This window comes from Carcharhinus amblyrhynchos, chromosome 18 (genome assembly GCF_965287045.1).
Source record: "Carcharhinus amblyrhynchos chromosome 18, sCarAmb.v2.hapA, whole genome shotgun sequence".
Lineage (NCBI taxonomy): Eukaryota > Metazoa > Chordata > Chondrichthyes > Carcharhiniformes > Carcharhinidae > Carcharhinus > Carcharhinus amblyrhynchos.
Genome location: NC_137341.1, coordinates 35,656,265 through 35,683,139, shown reverse-complemented (window position 1 = coordinate 35,683,139; position 26,875 = coordinate 35,656,265). Strand labels below are relative to the sequence as shown.

At 43.3% G+C, this 26,875-nt stretch overlaps 1 protein-coding gene across 4 annotated transcripts in view; it reads right to left on the bottom strand.

Annotated features, from left to right (window-relative positions):
• The window catches only part of rsph10b (radial spoke head 10 homolog B), an 80,848-nt gene that overhangs the window by 37,517 nt on the left and 16,456 nt on the right, over nt 1-26,875 (bottom strand). For all 4 annotated transcript variants that reach the window (XM_080206814.1, XM_080206815.1, XM_080206817.1 and 1 more), the window contains 6 exons: nt 26,128-26,213; nt 24,313-24,433; nt 11,272-11,448; nt 8,575-8,716; nt 7,619-7,743; nt 1,035-1,224 (listed from right to left, as the gene is read on the bottom strand). In XM_080206814.1, the coding sequence (XP_080062940.1) occupies nt 1,035-1,224; nt 7,619-7,743; nt 8,575-8,716; nt 11,272-11,448; nt 24,313-24,433; nt 26,128-26,213 (841 nt within the window). The remainder of the gene's footprint in view (nt 1-1,034; nt 1,225-7,618; nt 7,744-8,574; nt 8,717-11,271; nt 11,449-24,312; nt 24,434-26,127; nt 26,214-26,875) is intronic.

Below are 26,875 nucleotides of genomic sequence, written 5' to 3'. Positions count from 1 at the left end.
TGAGAGCATAATGAGTTACTTCCACTATGTAATACTTCAAACTTAGTAGTTTTAGAATCATACAACACAGCAGGAGGTCATTCAATATTTTTAAAGGGCTACCCAATTAGTATTTCACTCCACACATTTTGCTCAGAACCCGTGTGGTTAGCACTGCTACCTCACAGTGCAAGGATCTGGGTTCGAGTCTCAGCTTGGGTAACTGTCTGTGTGGAGTCTGCATGTTCTCCCCATGTCTGTGTGGGTTTCCTCCAAGGGCTCCCATTTCCTCCCACAGTCCAAAAGACATGCTGGTCAGATGCACTGGCATGCTAAATCCTCCCTCAGTGTACCTGGAGTGGAGTGTGGCGACTAGGGGATTTTTCATAGTAACTTCATTGCAGTGTTAACGTAAGCGTTACAGTGTTAATGTAATGTTAATGTAACACTATTAAATAAAGTTAAAACTTAAAATTTTCTTTTCCTCTAAATTTTCAATTTCCTTTCAAAAGTTACAGAATCTGCTCCCACCATCCTTCTAGTTCTCCGCTCACATTGTCTGCACCTGTAAAGACTTGATTACCTGTTAAGACTCGGATTCCAACCATTATCTTGTAATTGCATTTGTCTCTATATGTGCCCTGTTTGTGAAACAAATCTTGCACTCATCTGATGAAGGAGTGGTGCTCCAAAAGCTTGTGCTAACAAATAAACCTGTTGGACTTTAACCTGGTGTTGTGAGACTACTTACTATACTAGATCATAACAACTCGCATGTAAAAGTGATTCTACTCACCCATTGTCTCTTTCTGTGTCCTCTGACTATCAACCCTCCTAACAGAGGAAACAGTTTTTCCTTATTTATTCTATAAAGCCCCCGCATCATTTTAAGCATGACTGTATCTTTTCATTCAAGTCTATCAAGCAGTACAATCTTTCTTAAAGAGTAATTGACTCAATAGAAAATTATTTTTTGGCTACATTACATCATTATTGTCATGCAGAAATACTGAGTTACAGGATGTCGTTTTGTCTTCCAAAAGAGATTTAATTACCTTGAAGGATCGTGTCCATGTTAGCCAGACTCAGGCCATAGTGGTGAAATTTACAGTCTTTCAGGAAACGCCAAAACTGGAGCTTGCTCAGTAAGAAAGTATTATCCAGTGTTTGCTGATGTCCCAAGCTACTGTAGAAACTATATATTTTCTTCAATTCTGTCAGATATCGGAGAGTAGCATACTGTAACTGCACAAAAAAATCAAAATTTAAAGTCACATAACACTGAATTCTTATAAAACAAGTGTATTAAATGCATACAAATTGAAATCCTCAAAGATGAGAAGAAGGAGTAGCATTGCGGTTAGGAGCAAGTGCAGACTGAGGCAAGGAAGAACAAAAGAATGATATAATTGGCTATACAGTAGGAGATGGGCAAGGAACACAGGAATCATTCCTTGATAACTGAATGAATAAGATTTAATTAACTGTCATATGATTAGCACAGGTCAAGCAGGTACATAAGGCAATTTAGATCTGTTTACTTATATAGATACCAAACAACTCTAATGCTGTGATTGATTATGAAACATCCAAGATAACAATTTATATGTTGATCTGCATTTGCAGTATTTTAAGGATCACAGGAAGTGCTCTGTATGAACACCCAATTACCTAATAAATTGCTATGATTCCAATCTGACACACAATTTAAATACTGGCGGCAAGGTGGCACAACGGTCAGCACTGCTGCCTCACAGCTCCAGGGACCCGGGTTCAATTCAAGCCTTGGGTCACTGTCTGTGTGGAGTTTATACATTCTCCTTATGTCTGTGTGGGTTTCCTCCGGGTGCTCCAGTTTCCTCCGAGACTCCAAAGATGTGTAGGTTAGTGGACTGGTCATGTTAAATTGCCCCTTAGTGTCCCAAGATGTATAGGTTAGATGGATTAACCATGGGAAACATGTGGGGTTATGGGGTTGGCCCATTCTCAGATACTCTGTCAGAGAGTCAGTGCAGATTTGATGGGCCAAATTGCCTCTTCTGCACTGCAGGGATTCTATGATTATATGAATTGCCCAATGGTAGTAATAAAACTAATATTTGAAATGCAAACTGCCAGTCGCGAATGTGGGGACAACAGAGCAGACACAGTCGCGAGGCTGGAGTGAGATGCATTGAGCTGTAACTCAGCAGCAGATACGGGTCTGCAAACAATTCAAAACAGAGCAGATGAGAGGTAGTGAGTCCAAAAGAGTGGGAAAGTGGAGTGTGGTGAGAAGGGGATTTTCACAGTAACTTCATTGCAGTGTTAATGTGAGCCTGCTTGTGACACTAATAAATAAAGAAAAGTTGGTCATGAGGTTATGAAAGAAGAGAAAATCAGGGCAGATAGGCTGCAGACATTTGAAGTAGACCGGAATACAACAAAAGGGTTGCAGTGGGAGACTGGTGGCCTGTGGCACATGAGATGATCGTGCCGCCAAAGGGGATTTAATTACCATGAAGGACCCAGTTCATGTTGGCCAGATCCAAGAAATATGGTGAAATTAGGTTTTTCATAAAATGCCAGAGCTGGAGAAATCATATGTTTTGTAGATGCTGCAGAAAGTAATGGGCACTGAGTGTACTCTGCTGGCATGTTGCCAAAATAAAGGACCTTCTGTGAAGGTGCCTTGTACGTTTTGTTCGAGTCAGGTTGCAGATGGGTAAGCTAGGCCTTGAAGTATTAAGAAAGCATGCATTTGCAAATAAGAATCATAAAAATGAATCATAAAAACTCTACAGCACAGAGGGAAGCCACTAGGCCCATCGAGTTTGCACTGACAACAATCCCACCCCAGGCCCAATTCCCACAGATTTATCCCACTAACCTACACATCCCGGGACACTATGAGAATTTAGCACGGCCAATCAACCTAACCTGCACATCTTTGGACTGTGGAAGGAAACCGCAGCATTCGGAGGAAACCCACACAGACATGGGGAGAATGTGTAAACTCCGTACAGACCGTGACCCAAGCCAGGAATCAAACCTGGGTCAATGGAGCTGTGAGGCAGCAGTTCTAACCACTGTGCCACCCTGTGAATATTCACCATATCCACTAGAACTGGTCAGTAAGGGTCGAGGTCAAGGAACTATGCCTATATATTGAATGAGTAGTGAATTTATTCGGGAACTTGGCGAACATGGGAAAGAGTTATTTTAAGTAAGGTTTATTGCACCTTGTAAATATGTTAAGTATTAGTCAGATTTATCATTACTAGTAAGGTTTATCAATAGCTGTTAGGTTTATTAAGTTAAAGCCAAGTACAATTAATTTGTGTAAATCAAAATAAAATAAAACTAACATCAGTGAAGTAAAGTTATGATACAGCTGAGCAGTTCACCTTGCATGTCCTGTAGTATGTGGGAAGTTTTGGATGCTGCTAATGACCTACACTACCACATATGCAGGAAGTGTCACCAGCTGCAGAAACTTGAGCTTTGTTTTTCAGAGCTTGAGCAGCGGCTGGAGTCACTGTGGCATATGCACAAGGCTGAAAGCTATGTGGATAGCACATTGAGAGAGGTGGTAAAGGATCTCTAAAGTAGTAATCTCAGGATTATTTTAAGTCCCACAATCTGATGTGCATAGAAATAGGAGAATTGTGTCATTGAACACATGCCCTGAGAACTGCTATAGGAGAGAGGGTAACAGATTTACAAAGAACAAAGGAAATTATAGTGCAATTATACAGGCCATTCAGCCCTCCAAGCTTGCGCTGATCATGCTGTCCATCTGAACTAAAACTCTTAAAGTGCCCCTTAAAATCCTTAAGTACCCCTTAAAAGTCACTATTGTATCTGCTTCCACTACCTTCCCTGACAGTGAGTTCCAGGTCCCCATCTATGTAATTAACTTGCCTCGTACATCTTCTTTAAACCTTACTGCTCGCACATTAAACCTATGCCCCCCCATTAACTGACCCTTCCACTCTGGGAAAACGCTTCTGATTATCCTCTCTGTCAATGCCTCTCATAATCTTGTAGACTTCTATCAAGTCGCCCCTCAACCTCCGTCATTCCAGTAAGAACAAATCAAGTTCTCCAACCTCTCCTCATAGCTAATGCCCTCCATACCAGGCAACATTCCTTTGTATCTTTTATGTACCCTCTCTAAAGGCTCCACATCCTTCCGGTAGTGTGGCAAGGGCACTGGACTGGCTCTGGGGCAAGCGGGATCTGTATAAGATGGATGGGCTGCATCTTAGCAGAACTGGGGCTAATGTCCCTCGTAGGGTAACTCATTAGTGCTGTTGTGGAGGGTTTAAACTAGATTCGCAGTGGAATGGGAACCTGAGAGGGCGTTCAGATCCGAGGGAAATAAAACTGGTAAAAGGTAGGAAAATGGAAAGCAAAAGTAGAAGGCAAAGCAAGTATCAAATAGGATCAGTACAGAGAATAATGTTAACAAAGCAGAATTAAAGGTGCTCTATCTGAATGCATTTAACATTTGCAAAAAGGTTGATTTGAATGCACATAATGAGATAAATGGGTATGATTTAATTGCCATTACAGAGATGTGGCTGCAGGGTGACCAAGATTGGGAACTGAATATCTAAGGACAAACTACATTTAGGAGGAATAGGCAAAAAATAAAGGGTAACACTCTTATTAATGGACAAGATCAGTAATCAGTAAAACAGGAACTTGGATAAAGTTGTAGAATCAGTTTGTATAGAGTTCAGAATCAACAATGAACAGCAAACATTGGTGGGAGTTGTTGAGAGACCACCAAACTGTACTGCTAATGTTGACTACATTAGAAAGGAAATTAGAGTTACATATAATGTGGGTAATACCATAATAATGGGCAACTTCAAATCACACATGGACTGGGTTAACCAAATTAACACTAATGCTGTAGAGGATGAATTCCTGGAGTGTGAATGAGTTGGGTTTCTGCAACTAGGATCAGGCTATTTTCGACTTAATGCTAAGTAATGAGAACCTCATAGTAAAGGAGACTTTGGGAAATAGTAATCATGATAGAATTTTGCATTATGTTTGAAAATTGAAAATGGAAATTTGAAAATTGAGAGAGCACTCTGAAAATAGCATCTTTGATCTGAAAAGAAGGAAATTATGAAGGTATGAGGGCATGTTGGCTTTAAAGCTTTGAGAAAATATACTAAAAAGATTTGATGGCAGATAGGCAATGGCTAGTATTTAAAGAAATACTACAAGATCTACAACAGATATGTATTCCTCTAAGGGATAAACAGTGAAAGTGAAAGGTATAGTAATCATGGTTAACAAAACAGGCTGAAGATTGCATTAGATCAAAGCAAGTTGCATATAAGGTTGCCAGAGAAAGTGGTAAGCCTAAGGATTTGGAACACAGCAAAGGAGCTCCAAGATACAGATTAAGAAACTGAAAAGAGAATATGAATGCAAATGAACAAGAGACATAAAGGCAGGCGGTAAAAGCTTCTTTAGGTATGTGAAGAGGAAAAGGCCAGACAGGACAAATGTGGGCCCAATACTGGTGGGGACAAAGAAATGGCAGAGAAACTGAACAGTTACTTTGCATCTATTTTCATAGAAGATACAAAAATCTCCCAGACATTAGTAACTAAGTAATCAAGGGACTTGTGAAACTGAAGAACTGAAATAAATTAGTTTAAGTAAAGAGTACTTGAAAAGTTAACAGGATTGAAGGTTCATAAGTCCCCTGAACCAGATGAGCTTCTTCCCAGAGTGTTGTAGGAGATGGCTAGAGGGATAGTGGATGCATCGTGGTTATCTTTCAAAATTCTGGAAACTTTCTTGGAGTTTGGCAAGTAGCAAATGTAACGCTACCAACTTAAGATGGGAGGGAGAGGAAGAACGGTGAACACGAAACATGTTAGTTTAAAATAGTAGGGAAAAACAAAGGATGTGATAACTGCACATTTAGAAAATAATGATAAAATTGGACAGATCAAGATGGAGTTTTGAAAGGGAAATAATGTTTGACAAATTTGTTGGGGTTTTTTGAGGGTATTTCTTGTTGCATTGATAAAGGAGAACCAGCAGATGTGGATTTGGATTTTCAGAAGGCTTTCGATAAGGTCGGACACAAAGAAGGTTAATAAATAATAATAAAGCACATGGGATTTGGGGAAAATATACTAATTTGGATTAAGAATTGGTTAATAAAATAAATTAAAATTGGTTAAATGAATGGGAATCATTGGCCACAAAAACATGTACCTGGTCTCAAACCCAACCCAACAGCTGCCTGGTTTCAACCTTCGTCGGAAAGAGTGGTCCACCATCAACAGGTTCTGGACCAGCTGCGCCCCTGCTTGGTGCCCTGCCTCTTTCCACAGAAGAGACACTAGTGCAAGATGTGCCTGTGGAAGAGAGCAAACTATGCACCACATCATAGAAGAGCGTCCAACCCACAGACTGAATGGAGGCCTATCTGCACTTAACACAGCAGGACCAGAAGAAGCTGCTTGGCTTAAGGACTTTGCATTTGCTGAATAAATAAATTGGTTAACAGACACATTGCAGAAAATAGGAGTAATCTAGTCATTCTCAGGATGCCAGGCTGTTACTAGGGGGAGGATCAGTGTTAGGTCCATAACTATTCATAATCCATCTAAATAATTTGGATGAGGGACCAACTGTAATATTTCCAAATTTGCTAATGACTCCAAACTTGGAGGGAGCATAAGTTGTGAGGAGGATGCAAGAGGCTTCAAGAAGATTTCAACAGGCTAAGTGACTGGGCTAGAATGCAGCAGATGGAAATATAATGTGAATAAGTGTGAAGTCATTCACTTTGGTAGGAAAAAACAAAATATTTCTTAAGTGGAGAGAGGTTGGGAAGTGTGGATGTCCAAAGGAATCTGAGTGTCTTTGTTCATGAGTCACTAGAAGTTAGCGTGAAGGTGCAGCAATCAATTAGGAAACCAAATAGTATGTTGGCCTCCATCATAAATGGATTTGAGTTCAGGAGCAAAAATATCTAGGTGCAGTTGTATAGAGTCTTGGTGAAGCCTTATCTGAAGTATTGTGTACAGTTTTGGCCTCCAAATCTAAGCGGGGGTGTACTTGTATTGAGGGAATGCAACAGAGTACACCAGGTTAATCCCTGCATTGACAGGATTGTCTTATGAAGAGAGATTGAGGAGATTAAGTCTGTATTCCTTAGAGTTTTGAAGAATGACGAGTGACCTCGTTGAAACTTACCAAATTCTGATACAGCATGACAGGATGATTGCAGATGTTTCCCTTTGTTGCTGAGTCTAAAACTAGGGGAAGGGTAGGCCATTTAAGGATGAGATGAGGAAGAACTTCTTCACTCAAAGCGTGATTAATCATTGGAATTTACTACCCCAGAGGATTGTGAATGCTCAATTATTGAGCTTGTTCAAGAATGAAACCATTAGATTTTTGGAGACTAATGACATCATGGAGATAATGTAGGAAAATGGCATTGAAGTAGATGATCAGACATGATCTAATTAAATGGTGGAACAGGCCCGGCAGGCTGAATGGCATTGTCCTGTTCCTAAGTTCCTATGGAAGCAAAAATTAATAAAAGTTTTTTTCAGTCTAATAGTTGCTTAAGTTCTGCATTCTGTAACCTTCTTGAGTTTTCATTTACCTGTGTAAGCTCATTTTGTCTGTCTTTCTCTGGGATCATGTTCAAAAGTGAAGTAATATCAAGTTCCACGTTACGCTCCAGAACTGATTTAATGGCACCCTTTGGACCACTTGTTTTGATGTTATCTATCATAGAAAATAATACTCAACTTTTATTCCTTTCAGATTTTTAAACTGTTTGTTGATGCTATGTAACTATGTACATATATTAAAATGTTTTAAATATTACAGGGACTTCCCATGCTTACAATATGATCGCATTACTACTGTTTCCATTAATACCTGTGTTTCACGCTAGAGGCATCACTTGAAGATGTAAGTTACCTTTATAATTACACTTACATTTCAATCTCCTGAAGCTACTCCTGTGCAGGTAGGTAGTTTCTGAATGAGATAAAATCAGGTTGATTATATTTAGCTGTCATGGATTGATTTCTCCTTAGTGACGAGTCTTCCAACATTTTTCAACCTGCATGTAAATTTTCTTCAGTTTCTTTCTCTACTTCTGCTGCTTGTTCAAAAAAATCTCTGCTGCTACTGCCCCAAAACACTTTGCATCCTGACACACCCGACCCCAAGCTCCCTGCCAAACCCTCATCCCAGCTGCTGCCAGATTCAGCAACTCTGATACTGAAAAATTCCCCACTCTGACCCTAAGAACATGTTCTCCCACACCAGCAACTTCCTTCGCTGGTTTCACAGCATCAAGTTGGTAAACTGGTAGAATCAAAGCACATAATGGCAAAAGTGATTCATGTAATTTAGTAATAATGACACATGCCATAGATCTGCCTTTATAATGGCACAAGTTTGCAACAAAATGAACGCCCAGAGTTTCATTTCTGAAGTACTCGTCAACAGCATGGTGGGGAAAGAATACAGCTAATGCTTATACAGTGGATTTAAAACTAATCCTTTTCATGAATTGTAGATTAATCTCTCTGCAAAACTTCTTACCAGTTTCAAGTGGTGATTGGGTACGTATAGAACTGAGGTCCGGTGTGTTCATTCCGTCAATTGAAAAGGTAGGAAATTCTACCATACGATCTTCAAAAAACTCTCCTTCAAAAGTACGACCATTCTTAAATGTGAATACTCCCTAACAGACGAAAGGTAGAAGACCTGATTTAATTAACCAGACTTAAACAGTCTGAAAATAGTGTATTGGTAAACTATCCATAAATTGCCTTTAAGAACAACAATCAGGAGAAACCATGATGCATTTTACCAGAATTATTGTCTTTTTTAACACATACAAGAAAGATAGCAATTCATGTATCAATTTTATACCGTATGATTTGTATAATTTTTGAGACAGGGAATTGTTATCTAGATACAGAATACTTTATTTAAATTGAGCTTTCTAAAATTCGTTTATGGAATGTAGGATGTTGCACATCCCCAGTTGCTCTTGAATCAGTAGTAGTCAGTCACCTTCTTAATTGGCTGCATTCCATGTGGTGTAGGTACACTCACAATGCTGTTAGGAAATGAATTCCAAGATTTTATGCAGAGACAGTGAAGGAACAATGACATATTTCCAAATCATGATGGTGCATGGGAACTTGTAGGTGATAGTGTTCACATGTGTCTGCTGCCCTTACCTTTCCAGGTAGCAGTGGTTACACATTTGGAAAGTGCTGTCAAAGGAGCTTTGGTGAGTTGCTGCAGTGCATCTTGTATATGGTACATACTACTGTCACTGTGCATCAGTAGTGTTGGGGGAGGGTATGTTTAGGTTGGTCATTGGGGTGCCAAGTAAGTGTGCTGCTTTGTTTTGGATGGTGTTAAGCTTCTCAAATGTTTTTGGAACTGCACTCCATCCATGACATCTGTTTTTTGTGGACAGGACACAGAACAAAAGAACAAAGAAAATTACAGCACAGGAACAAGCTCTTCGGCCCTCCAAGCCTGCACTGACCACACTGCCCGACTGAGCTAAAGTCCCTTCCAGGGGATCATGAAAGGCTGAATAGCTTACGAATTTATTCCCTGGAGCATAGAAGAATGAGGGGGGATTTGACAGAGGTGTATAAAATTAGGTTGGGTATAGATAGAGTGAATGCAAGCAGGTTTTTTCCACTGAGGCTAGGGGAGAAAAAAAACTAGAGGACATGGGTTAAGGGTGAAGGGAGAAAGTTTAAAGGGAATATTGGCGGGGGGGGGTCTTCACACAAAGTGTGGTGGGAGTGTGGAATGGGCTGCCAGATGAAGTGGTGAAAGCGCGCTCACTTTTAACATTTAAGAACAACTTGGACAGGTACATGGATGAGAGGGGTGTGAAGGGATATGGTCCAGGTGCAGGTCAGTGGGACTAGCAGAAAAATGGTTCGGCACAGTCAAGAAAGGCCAAAAGGCCTATTTCTGTGCTGTAAATGTTCTATGGTTCTTCTATGGTTCTATATCCCTCTGTTCCCATCCTATTCATGTATTTGTCAAGACGCCCCTTAAAAGTCACAATCATGTCTACCTTCCCCAGCAGCGAGTTCTAGGAACCCACACCGTCTGTGTAAAAAGCTTGCCTCATTCATCTTCTTTAAACCTTGCCCCTTGCACCTTAAACCTAAGCCCCCGACTAACTGACTCCTACATCCTGGGAAAAAGCTACTGACCATCCACTTTGTCCATGTCCCTCATAATCTTGGAGAACATAGTTAGACAATTTTCCATATTGTTCAACAGATGTTTAACTGGATGCGGCAGGACCGCAAAGCTTTGATCTGATCTGTTGGTTGTGGGATTGTTCTGTCTAGCATACGTTGCTTCTGCTGTTTAATGCTAGTCTTGTGTTGTAGCTTCACTAGGCTGATGACACTTCATTTTTAGGTGCTGCTCCTGGCATGCCTTCCTGCATTCTTAATTGCATCTGCTTGATTTGCATTTAGCACACTCTCCTGTAAGTTAGAAAATTGTGGGTTCATGTACCACTCCAGGGATTTGAGGACATCATGAAGGCTGATATTTCAAGGAATTCTTGGTGAAATTCCTTTTTGATTGAAGAGCAGAGAAAGCTTATTTTTGTCCATAACGATCAAACTGATAATCAAATATTTCACACTTTCCCACAATGTTCTTCCTGCTTTCTACCCTCAGAACAAAAAAGGCATTATCCCATTCTTCACTGAAAAAAGCATTTCATTTCCTAGATCTCTTCAAAGGCCATCTAATTTTTTTTAAATAGCTAATAGGCTTCCCACCCAAAGTAATTTCCCTAAAATAATACCATTAAAATGGGAATACATCTTTATTTGCAAGATCAATAAAAAAGCAAAATAATCTTTAATTAAAGCAAAATACCGCAGATGCTGGAAATCTGAAATAAAAACAGAAAATAATAGAAAAACTCAGCAAGTCTGGCAGCATCTGTGGAGACAGAGAGATAGGAGTTAACATTTTGAGTCCATATGAAGAAGTCACACAGACATGAAATGTTAATTCTTGTTTCTCGCTTCACAGATGCTGCCAAACCTGCTGAGCTTTTCCAGCATTTTCTGTTTTTATTGTAAATAATGTTAAATCTGAAGTAAATAATGCTGGAAATACTCACCTGGTCAGGCAGTGGAGAGAGAAACAAAGTTATAGGTTTCAGGTCTGAGACCTTTTATCAGAGGGTTTTGCTGCTTTGAGAGAGATTACAGATTTAAAATAAATTACCCAACCATGCTTCTTATTAGCCACCCATTCTCCAGAGTACACAGCTCCATTGGCATAGAAGAATTTTCCTTGCCCTTGCCGGGCTCCCATCACAAACTCCCCTACATATTGGTTCCTCTGTGGATATTGACTACCTGGCAGCCGCTGTAGAATCCATGTGTGGGTGCCAAAACCATGCTGAAACAAAAAGAGGTTTATTGGAAAAGCTTCAAATCAGCTCATTTAAGAGAATATAAAGTTTGTTTGCAATGCATTATGGCTAATCATTGACTACGTCCTTCTGTTAATTATGGATAACATGGTAAATATTTGTCACTATTTTTATTGCCAGCTAGTAGCAGTATGTACCTGTTACTTCTGACAATCCATGCCCAATAATTGCCTGCACCACCACATATACACACCAGCACGCTGGTTAAAGCAGTCACACAGACACAGTTCTAGGAATTTGACACAGCGACAGAGAAGGAATGGCAATATATTTTCAAGACAAGATGGTAAGTGGTTTGGAAAGGAACCCCCAGATGGTGGTGTCCCCATGTGTCTGCTGCACTTGTCCTTCGAGATGGTAGCAGTTGTGGGTTTGGAAGGCACTGCCTAAGGAACACTGATGAATTTCTACAAAGCATCTCATAGATGGTCCATATTGCTGCTACTGTGCATTGGTGGTGAAGGGAGTGAATGTTTGTGGAAGGGTGCCATTCAGATAAGCACTTTGTCCTGGATGCTGTCAAGCTTCTTGAATTTTGTTGGGGCTGCATTCATCCAGGCAAGTGGAGAGTATTCTATTACAATCCTGACTTTTGCCTTGTAAATGGTGGAGAAGCTTTGGGGAGTGAAAAGGTGAGTTACTCACCACAGGATTCTTAGATTCTGACCTGCTCTTGCAGCCACAATATTTATATGGCTAATCCAGTTTAGTTTCTGGTTAATTGTAACCTCAGAATGTTGATAGTGAGGGATTCAGCAATGGTAATGCCATTGAATGTCAAAGGGTGATGGTTGGATCCTCTCTTGTTAGCGTGACTGCTGCTTGCCATTTGTCAGTCCAAGCCTAATTATTGCCCAGGTCTTTTTGCGTTTGGACATGGACTGTTTCAGTATCAGAGGAGTTACAAATTAGTGCTAAATATCACGTAATCATCAGTGAACATACTCACTTATGACTTCTGATGGAGGGAAGGTCGCTGATGAAGCAACTGAAGCTGGTTGAGCCGAGGACTCTACCCTGTGGAACTTCTGCAATTATGTCCTGGAGCTGGGATGATTGCCCTCCAACAACCACAACCATCTTCCCTTGTGATAGGTATGATTTCAAACAGCAGAGAATTTTCCCCCTGATTCTAATTGACTGTCACTGAATAGTTGCAGGTCATCCTAAAAGGGGAGGGTGATAAGACAGAGGTCATGGTACATGTTGGCACCAATGACATAGGTAGAAAGAGGGATGAGATCTTGCACCAAGGTATCAGAGAGTTAGGCAATAGACTAAGGAGCAAGACATTTCGGGTTGTAATCTCTGGATTATCATTTCAGCAAGATGTTTGATAAGGTCCCCCATGCAAGACTTCTTGAGAAGGTGAGAGGGCATGGGATCCAAGGGGCTTTGGCCTTGTGGATCCAGAACTGGCTTGCCTGCAGAAGGCAGAGAGTGGTTGTGGATGGGTCTTTTTCTGCATGGAGGTCGGTCACCAGTGGAGTGCCCCAGGGATCTGTTCTAGGACCTTTGCTGTTTGTCATTTTCATAAATGACCTGGATGAGGAAGTGGAGTGATGGGTTAGTAAGTTTGCCGACGATACACGAAGGTTGGTGGTGTTGTGGATAGTCTGGAGGGATGTCAGAAGTTGCAGCGTGACATAGATAGGATGCAAAACTGGGCGGAGAAGTGGCAGATGGACTTCAATGCGGATAAATGTGTAGTGGTCCATTTTGGCAGGATCAATGGGATGAAGGAGTACAATATCAAGGGTAGGAGTCTTAGCAGTGTTGAGGAGCAGAAGGATCTTGGGGTCCAGGTCCATAGGACTCTTAAATCAGCCACGCAGGAGGAGGATGTGGTCAAGAAGGCGTATGGTGTACTGGCCTTCATTAATCGAGGAATTGAGTTTAGGAGTCGGGAGGTAATGCTGCAACTTTATAAGACCCTTGTCAGACCCCACTTGGAGTACTGTGCACAATTCTGGTCGCCTCACTACAGAAAGGATGTAGAAGCTACTGAAAGGATGCAAAGGCGATTTACAAGGATGTTGCCTGGATTGGGAGGCATGCCTTATGAAGATAGGTTGAGGGAGCTAGGTCTCTTCTCCCTGGAGAGACGAAGGTTGAGAGGCGACCTGATAGACGATTATAAAACGTTGAGAGGAACAGATAGGGTGATTCTCAGAGGCTATTTCCCAGGGCTGAAAGGGTCGTTACGAGAGGACAAGGTTTAAGGTGCTGGGGAGCAAGTACAGAGGAGATGTTAGGGGTAAGTTTTTCACTCAGAGGATGGTGAGTGAGTGGAATTGGCTGCCATCGGTGGTGGTAGAGGCGAACTCGCTGGAGTCTTTTAAAAGACTTCTGGATGAGTACATGGGATTTAATGGGATTAGGAGTTACAGATAGTTCTATGGCCTGGTAGGTATGGATATGATCGGCGCAACTTGTGGGCCGAAGGGCCTGTTTGTGCTGTAGTGTTCTATGTTCTATGTTTTATTATTCCCAGTGCCACGAGCTAGTGAGTACAGAAATAGGAGAATAGCACAGATGAATGCATGGCTTAAGAGTTGGTATAGGAAGGAGGGTTTCAGATCCTGGACCATTGGGATCATTTTTGGGGAAGGTGGGATCTGTACAAGCAGGACAGACTACATATGAACCAGAGCGGGATGAACATCCTTGCTGGTGGGTTTGCTAGTGCTGTTGGGAAGAAGTTAAACTAGTTTGGCAGGGCGAGGAGACCCAGACTGTTAGAATAGGGACACAGTATAACATAGAAAAGCAATCAGGTCAGAAGGAATACAGTGGTAGTAAGTTTCAAGGGAGTAAGACAAGGCTGGAGGGCTTCTACTTCAATGCCAGGAGTATTAAAGGTAAAACGGAATAAGTTAAGGGTGAGAATTGACACATGTAATTATGATACAATAGCTATCACAGAGACGTAGTTGAGTGAGAGGCAGGATTGGCAGCTCAATGTCCTTGGATATAGAATCTTCAGGGGAGACAGAGGGAGGGTTAAAAGAGGAGGAGACATTGCATTATTAAGGAGGCAGTTGCTGCAGTAAGGAGAGATGATATCTTGGAGGGGGCATCAAATGAAGCTTTGTGGGTGGAACTTAGTAATAAAGAAGGGACAGATACATTGCCAAGTGTTTATTAAAGACCCCCCCCCCGCCCCCAGACAGTCAGCGGGAAATTGAAGAGCAAATATGTGCACAATTCACAAAGGGATGTAAAAATAATAAGAAGGTAATTACTTTAGGTGATTTCAACTTTTCCAACAATAATTGGGATAGCCATCATATTAAGAGCTTAGATGAAGTAGAGTTCTTAAAATGTGTACTGGAAAACTTCTTAGGTCAATATGTAGAGGATCCAACAAGGGAAGGAGCTGTGCTGGACCTAATTCTGGGAAATGAAGCCAGAAAGGTTGATGTGTTGGTGGGAGAGCATTTTGGTGATAATGACCACATGGTTCAATTCAAATTTGTTATGGACAAAGAAATTAACAAGTTGCAGAAAAAGCTTTTGGATTGGGGGAGAGTAGATTTTAACAAAATTGGGCAGCGCTGGGACAAATTACTTGTGGGGAAATCTACAGAAGAGCAGTGGGGAGTGTTCAAAGATGAAATGGGGAGGGTACAGGCCCAGCACGTTCCTTAGGGTAATAGGGAGGTGTAACAAACCTAGAGAACCATAGATGACCAAAGACATTCAGGATACAATGAGAAGGAAAACAGAGATTTTTAACAAGTATGGGGGAGTAAGTCTGCAGAGGCATTAGTGGAACACAGAAAGTGCAGGATGGAATTTCATAAATCAATTAGGAGAGCAAAGAGGTGATGTGAGAAAGCTCTGGTTGGTAAAAGTAGGGAAAATCCTAAGATACTCTCTATTAGCATATCAATGGGAAGACAATAACCAGGGAAAGAGTAGGGCCATTAGGGACCAATGGAGAAACCTGTGGGTGGAGACAGAGGACATTGGTAGGATATTAAATGAATATTTCACATCTGTCTTCACCCATGAAAATGAGGTAGTTATGGAACTTGGGGAGAAAGAGACTGTGAGGCTCTAGAGAAGATTATCATAGGGAGTGACAAGGTATTGGAGATACTGGCAGGCTTAAAAATGGACAAATCTCCAGGTCTGGATGAATTGTGTGCAAGATTGTTGTGGGAGGCAAGCGAGGAATTTGCAGGGGCTCAGACCCAAATTTTTAATTCCTCCGTGGCTACTGGGGGGTACCAGAAGGTTGGAGAACAGCTAATGTGGTCCCACTATTTAAGAACAGTCGTAGAGACAAGCCAGGGAACTATAGATCACTGACTCTCACTCCTGTGGTTGGGAAACTACTGGAGAAGATTCTGAAGGAGAGAATCTATCTCCATTTGGAGATGCAAGGATTGATCAAGGATAGTCAGCATGGTCTTGTCAGAGGGAGGTCATGTCTAACAAATATGTGGATGAGGGTAGTGCAGTTGATGTAGTTTACATGGATTGCAACACAGCTTTTGACGAAGTCCCACATGGGAGACTTATTAAGAAGGCTAATGCACATGGGATACAGGGTGATCTGACCAGGTGGATTCGTAACTGCCTTAGCGGTAAGAGACAGAGGGTGGTGACAGATGGCTGTTTTGGTGACTGGAGGCCAGTGATCAGTGGTGTACCACAGGGATCTGTGCTGGGCCCCCTATTGTTCATCATTTATATAAATGACTAGATGACTATGTGGGAGGTAGGCTCAGTAAGTTTGCCAATGACACAAAGATTGGCTGGGTGATTAACAGTGAGGTTGAGTGCCTTGGGTTACAGGAAGATGTAGACGAGATGGTCAAATGAGCAAATAAGTGGCAGATGGAAATTAATCCTGAGAAGTGTGAGTTGATGCACTTTGGAAGGAGTAATTTGACAAGGAATTATACTATGAACTTGACACTGGGAAGTTCCAAAGAACAAAGGGACCTTTGCGTTTGTCCATAGATCTCAGAAGGCAGAAAGGCAGATAAATAGGGTGATGAAAAAGCATATCATACACTCGCCTTCATCATTCGGGATACAGACTACAAAAGCAGAGAGGTCATGATGGAGTTGTATAGAACTTTGGTGAGGCCACAGCTGGAGTACTATGTACAGTTCTGGTTGCCACATTATAGGAAGGACGTAAATGCACTGGAGGGGGTACAGAGGAGATTTACCAGGCCTCTGCCTGGAACGGAACATTTAAGTTATGAAGAGAGGTTATATAGTCTTGGGTTGTTTTTGTTGGAGCAGAAAAGACTGAGGAGCAACCTAATAATGGTAGGAAGGACTATTACTTACGTGGCGAAAAACTGCAGCAGGCGACGGTGCAGAGGGACCTCGGGGTCCTTGCGCATGAGTCGCAGAAACCCAGCTTGCAGGTGCAGCAGGTGGTCAGGAAGGCTAATGGGATGCTGGCCTTCATAGCGAGAGGGATTGAAGATAAAAGTAGGGAGGTCTTGCTGCAGCTGTACAGGGCACCGGTGAGGCCACAGCTGGAGTACTGTGTGCAGTTTTGGTTGCCGCACTTACGCAAGGATATTTTGGCCTTGGAGGGAGTGCAGAGGAGGTTTACTAGGCTGATGCCGGAGTTGAGGGGGTTGAGCTATGAGGAGAGGCTGAATAAACTAGGCTTGTACTCGTTAGAGTTTAGAAGAATGAGGGGAGATCTCATTGAGACATATAAGATGATGAATGGGATGGATAGGATAGAGGTGGAGAGACTCTTCCCGCTCAGAAAGGACAGTAGGACTAGGGGGCACAGCCTCAAGATAAAGGGGGGGCGGTTTAGAACGGAGTTGAAGAGGAACTTCTTCACTCAAAGGGTGGTGAATCTCTGGAATTCTCTGCCCGTTGAAGTGGTGGAGGCTGCCTCACTAAATATTTTTAAGACGCGGGTTGATGGGTTTTTGATAAGCGAGGGGATTAAGGGTTATGGGGAGAGAGTGGGAAAGTGGAACTGAGCCACGACAGATCAGCCATGATCTTACTGAATGGCGGGGCAGGCTCGAAGGGCTAGATGGCCTACTCCTGCTCCTATTTCTTATGTTCTTATGTACTCAGAGGGTGTGACAGTCTGGAATGCACTGCCTAGGAGGGATGCCTCACATCCTTTAAAAAGTATGTGGATGAGTACCTGGCATGCCATAATATTCACGGCAATGGGCCAAGTGTTGGAAAGTGGGATTGGTGGGGGGGGGAGAGATAGAGAGAGAGAGAGAGAGAAGGGGTGTATGTGTGTGTGTGGTGGTGGTCAGGGCATTTCATGCTTCAGTGCAGACTCGATGGGCCAAAGGCCCTCTTCTGCGCTGTAGTATTCCGTGATTCTGTAATTCTGTGATTATGTGACTCCAGCTTTACTAGTGCTGTTTGATGTCACTTGGTCAACTGTTGCCTTGATGTCAAGGGCAGTCACTCTCACCTCACTTCACCTTTCTGATCCTGTAATTTAGTTTGTTCTGGGGTAATTGCTGGGAAGAATTTGGTTTCTCTTGAACAATATGCAACATGTGCACCTCTATAACATATGGACTCCACAATTAAGAACATAAGAAATAGGAGCAGGAGTAGGCCATCTAGCCCTTTGAGCCTGCACCGCCATTCAATAAGATCATGGCTGATCTGAGGTAGATCAGTTCCACTTTCCTGCCTTCTTCCCATAACCCTTAATTTCCTTGTCTATCAGAAGTCTATCTACCCGTGACTTAAATATATTCAACAAGGTAGCCTCCACCACTTCAATGGGCAGAGAATTCCAGAGATTCATCACCCTTTGAGTGAAGAAGTTCTTCCTCAACTCTGTTCTAAACTGCACCCCCCCCCTTATTTTGAGGCTGTGCCCTCTAGTTCTGGTTTCCTTTCTCAGCGGAAAGAATCTCTCTACCTCTACCCTATCTAGCCAATTCCGCCCTCATCTCATCATACTCCCCTCTCAAGCAGAGGACACTGGTTTGGGACCCTACTTTCTCACCCTCCATCTGCATCAGAAATTCAACCATATTGTGATCTCTCGTCCCAAGAGGATCCCTCACAAGAAGATCCCTGCCTCGTTACACAGTACCAGCTCTAAGATAACTCGCTCCCTTGTAGGTTCCGTTACATACTGTTCAAGGAAACTATCCCAACAGCATTTCAAGAACTCTTCCTCAAGCCCACCGCGTCCGACTTGAGTCAACCAATCAATATGCAGATTAAAATCCCCCATAATTATCGCAATTCCATTTTTGCACGCGTCAATTATTTGCTTGTTTATAGCCCACCCCACCTCAAAATTATTATTTGGGGGCCTATAGACCACACCCACCAGTGACTTTCTCCCCTTACTATTTCTTATCTCCACCCACAATTCCACATTTTGCTCTTTGGACCTTATATCTTCTCTTACTACTGCTCTGATATTATCCTTTACTAACAGAGCTTCCCCACCTCCTTTTTCCTCCTGTCTATCCTTCCTAAATTTCTGATACAGATTCTAATAGCAGAGATATAAATCAACTACCAGCATTGCCACTGTATATAATGTAATAGAGTACACTGAGAATCAACATAAGAACATAAGAAATAGGAGCAGGAGTAGGCCATCTGGCCCTTCGAGCCTGCCCCGCCATTCAATAAGATCATGGCTGATCTGTCGTGGCTCAGTTCCACTTTCCCGCCCTCTCCCCATAACCCTTAATCCCCTCTCTTATCAAAAACCCATCAACCCGCTTCTTAAAAATATTTAGCGAGGCAGCCTCCACCACTTCAACGGGCAGAGAATTCCAGAGATTCACCACCCTTTGAGTGAAGAAGTTCCTCCTCAACTCCGTTCTGAACCGCCCCCCCTTTATCATGAGGCTGTGCCCCCTAGTCCTACTGTCTTTTTTGAGCGGGAAGAGTCTTTCCACCTCTATCCTATCCATCCCATTCATCATCTTATACGTCTCAATGAGATCTCCCCTCATTCTTCTAAACTCTAACGAGTACAAGCCTAGTTTATTCAGCCTCTCCTCATAGCTCAACCCCCTCAACTCCGGTATCAGCCTAGTAAACCTCCTCTGCACTCCCTCCAGGGCCAAAATATCCTTGCGCAGGTGCGGCGCCCAAAACTGCACACAGTACTCCAGCTGCGGCCTCACCAATGCCCTATACAGCTGCAGCAAGACCTCCCTACTTTTATATTCAATCCCCCTCGCTATGAAGGCCAGCATCCCATTCGCCTTCCTGACCACCTGCTGCACTTGCAGGCTGGGTTTTTGCGACTCATGCACAAGGACCCCGAGGTCCCTCTGCACCGTCGCCTGCTGCAGTTTTTCGCCACGTAAGTAATAGTCCTTCCTACCATTCTTCCTACCAAAGTGGACCACCTCACACTTGCCAACATTAAATTCCATTTGCCATTTCCTGGCCCATTCGCCCAGCCTATCTAGATCCTTCTGCAGACTCTCCACACCCTCCGCACAATTTGCCTTTCCCCCAATCTTGGTGTCATCAGCAAATTTCGACACCCTACACTCGGTTCCCTCCTCCAGATCATCTATATAAATGGTAAATAGCTGAGGCCCCAGCACCGACCCCTGGGGCACCCCACTAGTCACCAACCGCCAATCCGAATAGCACCCATTGACCCCCACTCTCTGCCTCCTATTTGACAACCAATCCTCTATCCACGCTAACACCCTACCCCCAACTCCATGTCCTCTGACCTTCTGCAGTAACCTCTTGTGAGGTACCTTATCAAACGCCTTCTGAAAATCCAGAAAGACCACATCCACCGGCTCTCCTCTATCCACCGCCCTAGACACATCCTCATAGAACTCCAGTAAATTTGTCAGACACGACTTCCCTTTAATGAAACCGTGTTGCGTCTGCCCTATCAAGCAATTCCCTTCAAGATGCCTCGCAATTTCCTCCTTAATGACGGATTCTAACATTTTACCTACCACAGACGTTAAACTAACCGGCCTGTAATTCCCCGCCTTTTGCCTGGCACCCTTCTTAAACAACGGCGTAACATTAGCCGTTTTCCAATCCTCCGGCACTTCCCCGGAATCCAGCGACGTCTGGAAAATAACCACCAAGGCATCCACTATCACCTCCGCCATTTCTTTCAGAACCCTCGGATGCATTCCATCCGGTCCTGGGGACTTGTCCACAATCAGCCCCTCCAGTCTGTCGCGCACCACCTCTCTAGTAACAGTAATGTCATTAAGGCCCTCCAGTCCTACCACCTTTCCATCGCTAACACCCGGCAAATTATTCACGTCCTCCTCCGTGAAGACAGAAACAAAAAAGTTATTCAAGACCTTAGCCATATCCCCATCCCCTACCACTAGGTCCCCTTTCTCATCCGCTAAGGGACCAACGTTCACCCTAGCCAGCCTCTTCCTTTTTATATATTTGTAAAAACTCTTGCTATCCTTTTTTATATTAAGCGCTAGCCCAGCTTCATAGCTTCTTCTACCCTCCTTTATCAACTTTTTTGTCAATCTTTGTTGACATTTAAACCTTTCCCAATCCTCTTCTCGCCCACTGCTCTTAGCTACTCTAAATTCCTCCGCTTTTAATTTAACACTTTCCTTCACCTCCTTCGTTATCCACGGCTTATTACCTCTCTTCCTACTGTCCTTTTTAACCATCGGAATAAATTTCTGCTGAGCACCAAGAAAGATCTCCTTAAAGATCCTCCACTGCTCCTCAGCAGACCTACCTTCCAACGCGCTCCCCCAGTCCACATTCGCCAATTCTTCTCTCATCCTACCATACTCCCCTCTATTCAAACAAAGGACACATGTCCGGGAACCCACTTTCTCCTCCTCCATCTGCAACAGAAACTCCACCATACAATGATCACTCTCTCCAAGAGGATCCTTCACCTCAAGGTCCCTAATTCTACCCGCCTCATTACATAGCACCAGATCCAAGATAGCTCGCTCCCTCGTCGGCTCCAACACATACTGTTCCAGGAAACTATCCCGGCAGCATTCCAAGAACTCCTCCTCGAGCCCACCTCGTCCAACATGGGTCGACCAATCAATATGCAGATTGAAATCCCCCATAACTACTGCCGTCCCATTCCTGCACGCCGCACTTATTTGCGCGTTAACAGCCCGCCCCACCTCCAGATCATTATTCGGGGGCCTATAGACGACACCCACCAGCGTCTTCCTCCCTTTGCTGTTCCTAATCTCCACCCACAACGATTCCACTTTCTGCTCTTTGGCTCCGATATCATCCCTTGCTACCACCTTGATGCTGTCCTTAATCAGCAGAGCTACGCCACCCCCTCTTTCCTCCTGCCTATCCTTCCTAAACACTTGATAGCCCTGTACATTCATCTCCCAGTCCCTGTCACCTTGCAGCCACGTCTCTGTAATGGCCACCAGATCGTATCCATTTGTGTCGATCTGCGCCACCAGCTCATCCACTTTATTCCGAATGCTTCGTGCATTCAGATAAAGCGCTTTCATCCCAGCCTTCTTCTGGACCCTATTTGCCGTAACGCCACCACTTGGGACATCCTCAGCCTCTTCCCTTACCTGTACCCTATCCTTAACTGTAGACCTCCTAACATCACCTACCCTCGCACCCTCCCCCCCCCCTAATTAGTTTAAAGCCCTGTCTACAGTCCTCTTTACTCGATTCGCCAGCACTCTGGTCCCAGCACGATTCAGACCAACCCCATCCCGCCCGAACAAGTCCCACCTACCCCAATACTGGTGCCAATGCCCCATAAATTCGATCCCATTCCTCCCACACCAATCTCTGAGCCACCCATTCACTTCCTTTATCCTGTCAACCCTACGCCCGTCTGCACTCGGTTCAGGCAGTAGCCCAGAGAAGACCACCTTGTCGGTTCTACTTTTTAATTCCATTCCCAGCTTCTCATACTCCCTCCCCAGATCCTCAGTCCGCACTTTGCCTACGTCGCTGGCACCCACATGTACCACCACAACTGGGTTCTCACCCTCCCACTCCAGATTCCTCTGCAGCCCAGCTGCGACATCCTGTACCCGAGCACCAGGCAGACAACACACCCTTCTGTGCACTTTGTCATTGTGACAAAGGACAGTGTCAATACCCTTCACCCCACTATCTCCAATCACTACTACGTTCCTTTTCCCCTTCTCTTTGCCTATGTCCTGCTGCATCACTGTACCGTGTGCAGTTTGCTCACCAACCTCACCTGCCTCGTCCTCTTCCAGAGTGGAAGCAAGAACCTCAAACCTGTTATGCAGATTAAGAGGCTGAGGCCTCTGCTCCTCACCCCCCTTCCTCCTCCCAGCAGCCCCCTTTTGTTCCTGACCCTTAGATTTAGACAGTCTAGAGGGGGTGGATGTCACTTGCACCCCATTGACAATGGCACCCTCTCTCCCCCTGATGAGCCTCAGTGTCTGTAGCTCAGAGGCCAGCTCATCCACCTTGAGCTGGAGCTCCTCCAGCAACCTGCACTTACTGCAGACATGGTCACTGGGAAGGACCCTGGGGTCCACCAGTTCCCACATCATACAGGAACCGCACATCACATGCCCCTCCATTATTCAATATAATTTGTTGTGGGAAAAAATTTTTTCCTTGTTTCTTGCTGTAGTAGTTTTGAAAAAAAAATTTTTTTTTTTCCTTGTTCTTTCCACCTGGCCTTTTTACCTTCCAGCCCTTTTTGATATTAAGCCCTAATAGCTCACTCTGCTTCCCTCTCACTCCGCTGCCCGCTCCGACGCTGCCCGCTATCTACACCAGGCCTCCTTTTAAACTTGGCGCTGATTTAAAGCTGATGGGCCACAACTGCCTGATAATCACTCCCAATCCTCACAATTCTTAAAGCAGTAAATACAATAAGTAAATGCTTTAAACAGTTCTACAAAGAACAAAGTGCTTTAAACTTATTTTAAACAGGTTTTTAACAGGTAAAGTCTTAGCTTTCTCTCTGATGCTCCTTCCATGTATAAAAAAAACCCATCCTTCTCCCATAAGTGTACTTAGCACTGAATTTCTAAATGACCACACAACCTCTCCATTATATATCATGTTCTATATATGCAGTATATATACATACTGCTCATAGTTTGTACCTTTGAACGCATCTGATCATCTGTTCTGCAAGGGTTGGCTGACACACTGTAATTGGAGCTCTAACCTGTACTATATGCATTGTATCTGTCCCAACAGTGTTTGATGGAACACTATACAGGGAGATTTACTATGTATCTGTCTGTGCTGTATATGACCAGGAGTAAGTTTATATAATGCGTCTTGTCTGATCTTATCCATATTCTTAAACAACATAATTCCCACATAATATTTAGACCAGATACTGCATATTTTAATTAGGTACAGAGTGGATTTTCATCAACTAATAGCTCAGGCAGACCTGAAGCCCCATATCCTCACATCTCTTTTCTACCAATAGAAGTGTCACAAAGATTCCACCAGGGTCTGTTCCCCATTCCTGCTCAGTTACTTCAGGATGGGGGACAGTTCAGACAAATTAAAATGACAGGATTGGAAGTATGATGGCTCCAATGCCATGTAGATGAGCTCCTCCCCTCCAATCCCAACCCACCCACACCTAACCTATCTGGGTTATAATCAACGCTATATACAGTGTCACTAGTTGCTCATCCCTTCTTGAACCTGCATGCTGCAATTTTACTTTTACACAAAGTTGGAATGTGTGAAACCATGGGCCCAAGTTTTACTCTATGTAAGCCAGTTTTGAGTGAGTTAAAATCTCACCCATGATTATGGGAACAATAGTATGGAAACTATAGGATGATTTGTCATATCGACAAAGTTACCATCTCCCATCAAAAGGAAGTTTAACAGGACTGGAATTCTACCTGTATGCCATTTTCCCACTGGCCTGTGTATTCTTCTTTAGTAGAAATCCAACTCATGGTGCCTTCCCCATGACGTTGATAGTTTTTCCATTCTCCTTCATATATATTCCCACTCTTATACCTACAGGGACATGTTCAAATTACAGAACACATTACTGTACAGAATATTTGGACACTGCTCTTTATGAAGTGTTAAATTAAAGAAACCTAAATAATAATATTGCCTAGCAATAATCTCCCACCCTGATTGGTTTAGTTCTTGGTTTCTGCTGAATCATATTAGGTTATAAAACAAAGAAGAACAAAGAACAATACAGCACAGGAACAGGCCTTTTGGGCCATCGAACCTGCACTGACACATGATGCCTTCTTAAGCTAAATATCTTTTGTTCCTGTGCAGTCCATATCCCTCAATTCCCTGCCTATTCATGTATCTGTCAAGATGCCTCTTAAACATTGTATTATACCTGCTTCTACCACTTCCTCTGGCAATACATTCCAGGAACTTACTGTCCTCTGTGTAAAAAATTTGTCCATCACATCTTTAAACTTTCCCCCTTTTACCTTAAACCTATGTCCTCTAGTAATTAACATTTCTACCCTGGGAAAAAGACTCCGACTATCCATCCTATCCATGTCTCTCAAAATTTTGTGAGCTTCTTATGGCGGGAACATTACAATATCCTCCCTGGCCCTGTACTAAGAGGGGTGTGGGTGGGTGGGTGGGAGAATGGAAATCAACCAGTCTTTATTGCCATTCACTGAACTGTTGAAAAATATGCACATAGATGACAAGATAGGTTAGCATTAGGGTTAATTGCAGCATCAAATATCCAGCACTCCAAGTTCACACATCAATAATGGAAACTTGAATCAATATCTATACGTCTGTGAAAAAGTAGAAAATTTGGGGTTTGATATAAAGTAGTTTATTTATTAGTCACAAGTAGGTTCACAGTAACACTGCAATGAAGTTACTGTGAAAATCCCCTAGTCACAATCAGTGACCAAACCGGGAATCAAACCTAGGTTCCTGGCGCTATGAGGCAGTAGTGCTAACCACTGTGCCACCCTGCTGCTCCAGTGCCACCCCAAATCAATGGGGGGTGGGCAGGTGGAGTAAGAAAGGTCAGGTTTGCTGCAATAAGGTTGATGAAAGTTACTTGAGCTGATGGTGTTTAATAATTTCGTGTAAAGTAAAACTATTTTCTTATAGCAGAAATACATGAAATATATGAATGATGCAATAGAGTGGGCAAGTACTCATCGGCACGATGGCACAATGGCTAGCACTACTGCCTCACAGTGCCAGGGACCTGGGTTCAATTCTGGCCCTGGGTGACTGTGTGCAGTTTGTATGTTCTCCCAATTTCTGCATATATTTCCTTTGGGTGCTCCAGTTTCCTTCCACAGTCCAAAGATGTGGATTGGCCATGCTAAATTGCCAAAGATGTGTAGGTTAGATTGATTTGCCATGGTAAATGTGCAGAGTCACAGAGATAGGGCGGAGGGGGGGCCTGGGTAGGGCATTCTTTTGGCAAGTCAGTGCAGACTCGATGGGCCAAATGGCCTCCTTCTACACTAGAAGGACTCTATGCTTCTATGGAAGTTTCCAGCCACTGAGTTAACTGGATACAAGAACAACTTGCATGCTGCACTTAAAATAAAACCATTAAGTCTGCTTCTTGCATCAGAAGACTCTGTGTTAATTGCAATGTCTATTTCAAATTACTGGATATACATATCTTTTACACAAGACAAACTCAACTGAAATTAGCCTGAATATGAAATAAACATCCTTGGAAATGTACTTGCCTCCTCATACCCCAGCCTTCCCTGACATTGTTCACCCAGTCGCCTTGATACCACGAGCTCTTTTCTTGGTTGTAGTATACGGTGCCCTAGAAAGCAAGATGAAAAGGACAAATGAAAATCACAAATACAACAAAACCTGGCATTGTGTTCCCTTCTGTTTAATTATACTCTTAACTGATGAGAAGCCAATAATTCTCTGATATAATTAAGTCCCTTATTTCAATCTAAATAACTGGGAAAACTTTGTGATGTGGCTTGGTTAGACTTCTGTCTTTAATCTGCCTCTGCCTCTTATACATACAAATTTGGGCAGAGTTCTTCCAACCTGCTTGCAGCAAGTTTGGTGGCTGTTGCATCCTTCCCCCCACTCCCCCAACCCTGTGCCACACACATGTCTATTTGGACAGCACTGAGCTGCAGGATTCATGCAGCCACCACAGCAAAGGCACAAAGTTTGACCAGGGTGGGTTGCGAGGTGAGAGCAGTGAGTGGGGGTGGGTAGACGAAGATAGCAGGGGCAATGTGGAAAGAGGGCTGTGCAAGGAGCGGGGTGGACAAGGGCAAACTCTAGGCTGCAATCTGGAAGGAGGGCTGTGCGAAGAGAGGGGTGGGTTAAGGGTTCATGATGGCAGGCAGGGAGGCAAGGAAGTGGATGAGAAAATTAATAATGGAAGGTAGAGGGAAGACCAAGGGAAGGGAAGTTGGATCCTAACAAGGCTGCATGATACACAGACAAACAAGGAAGGCT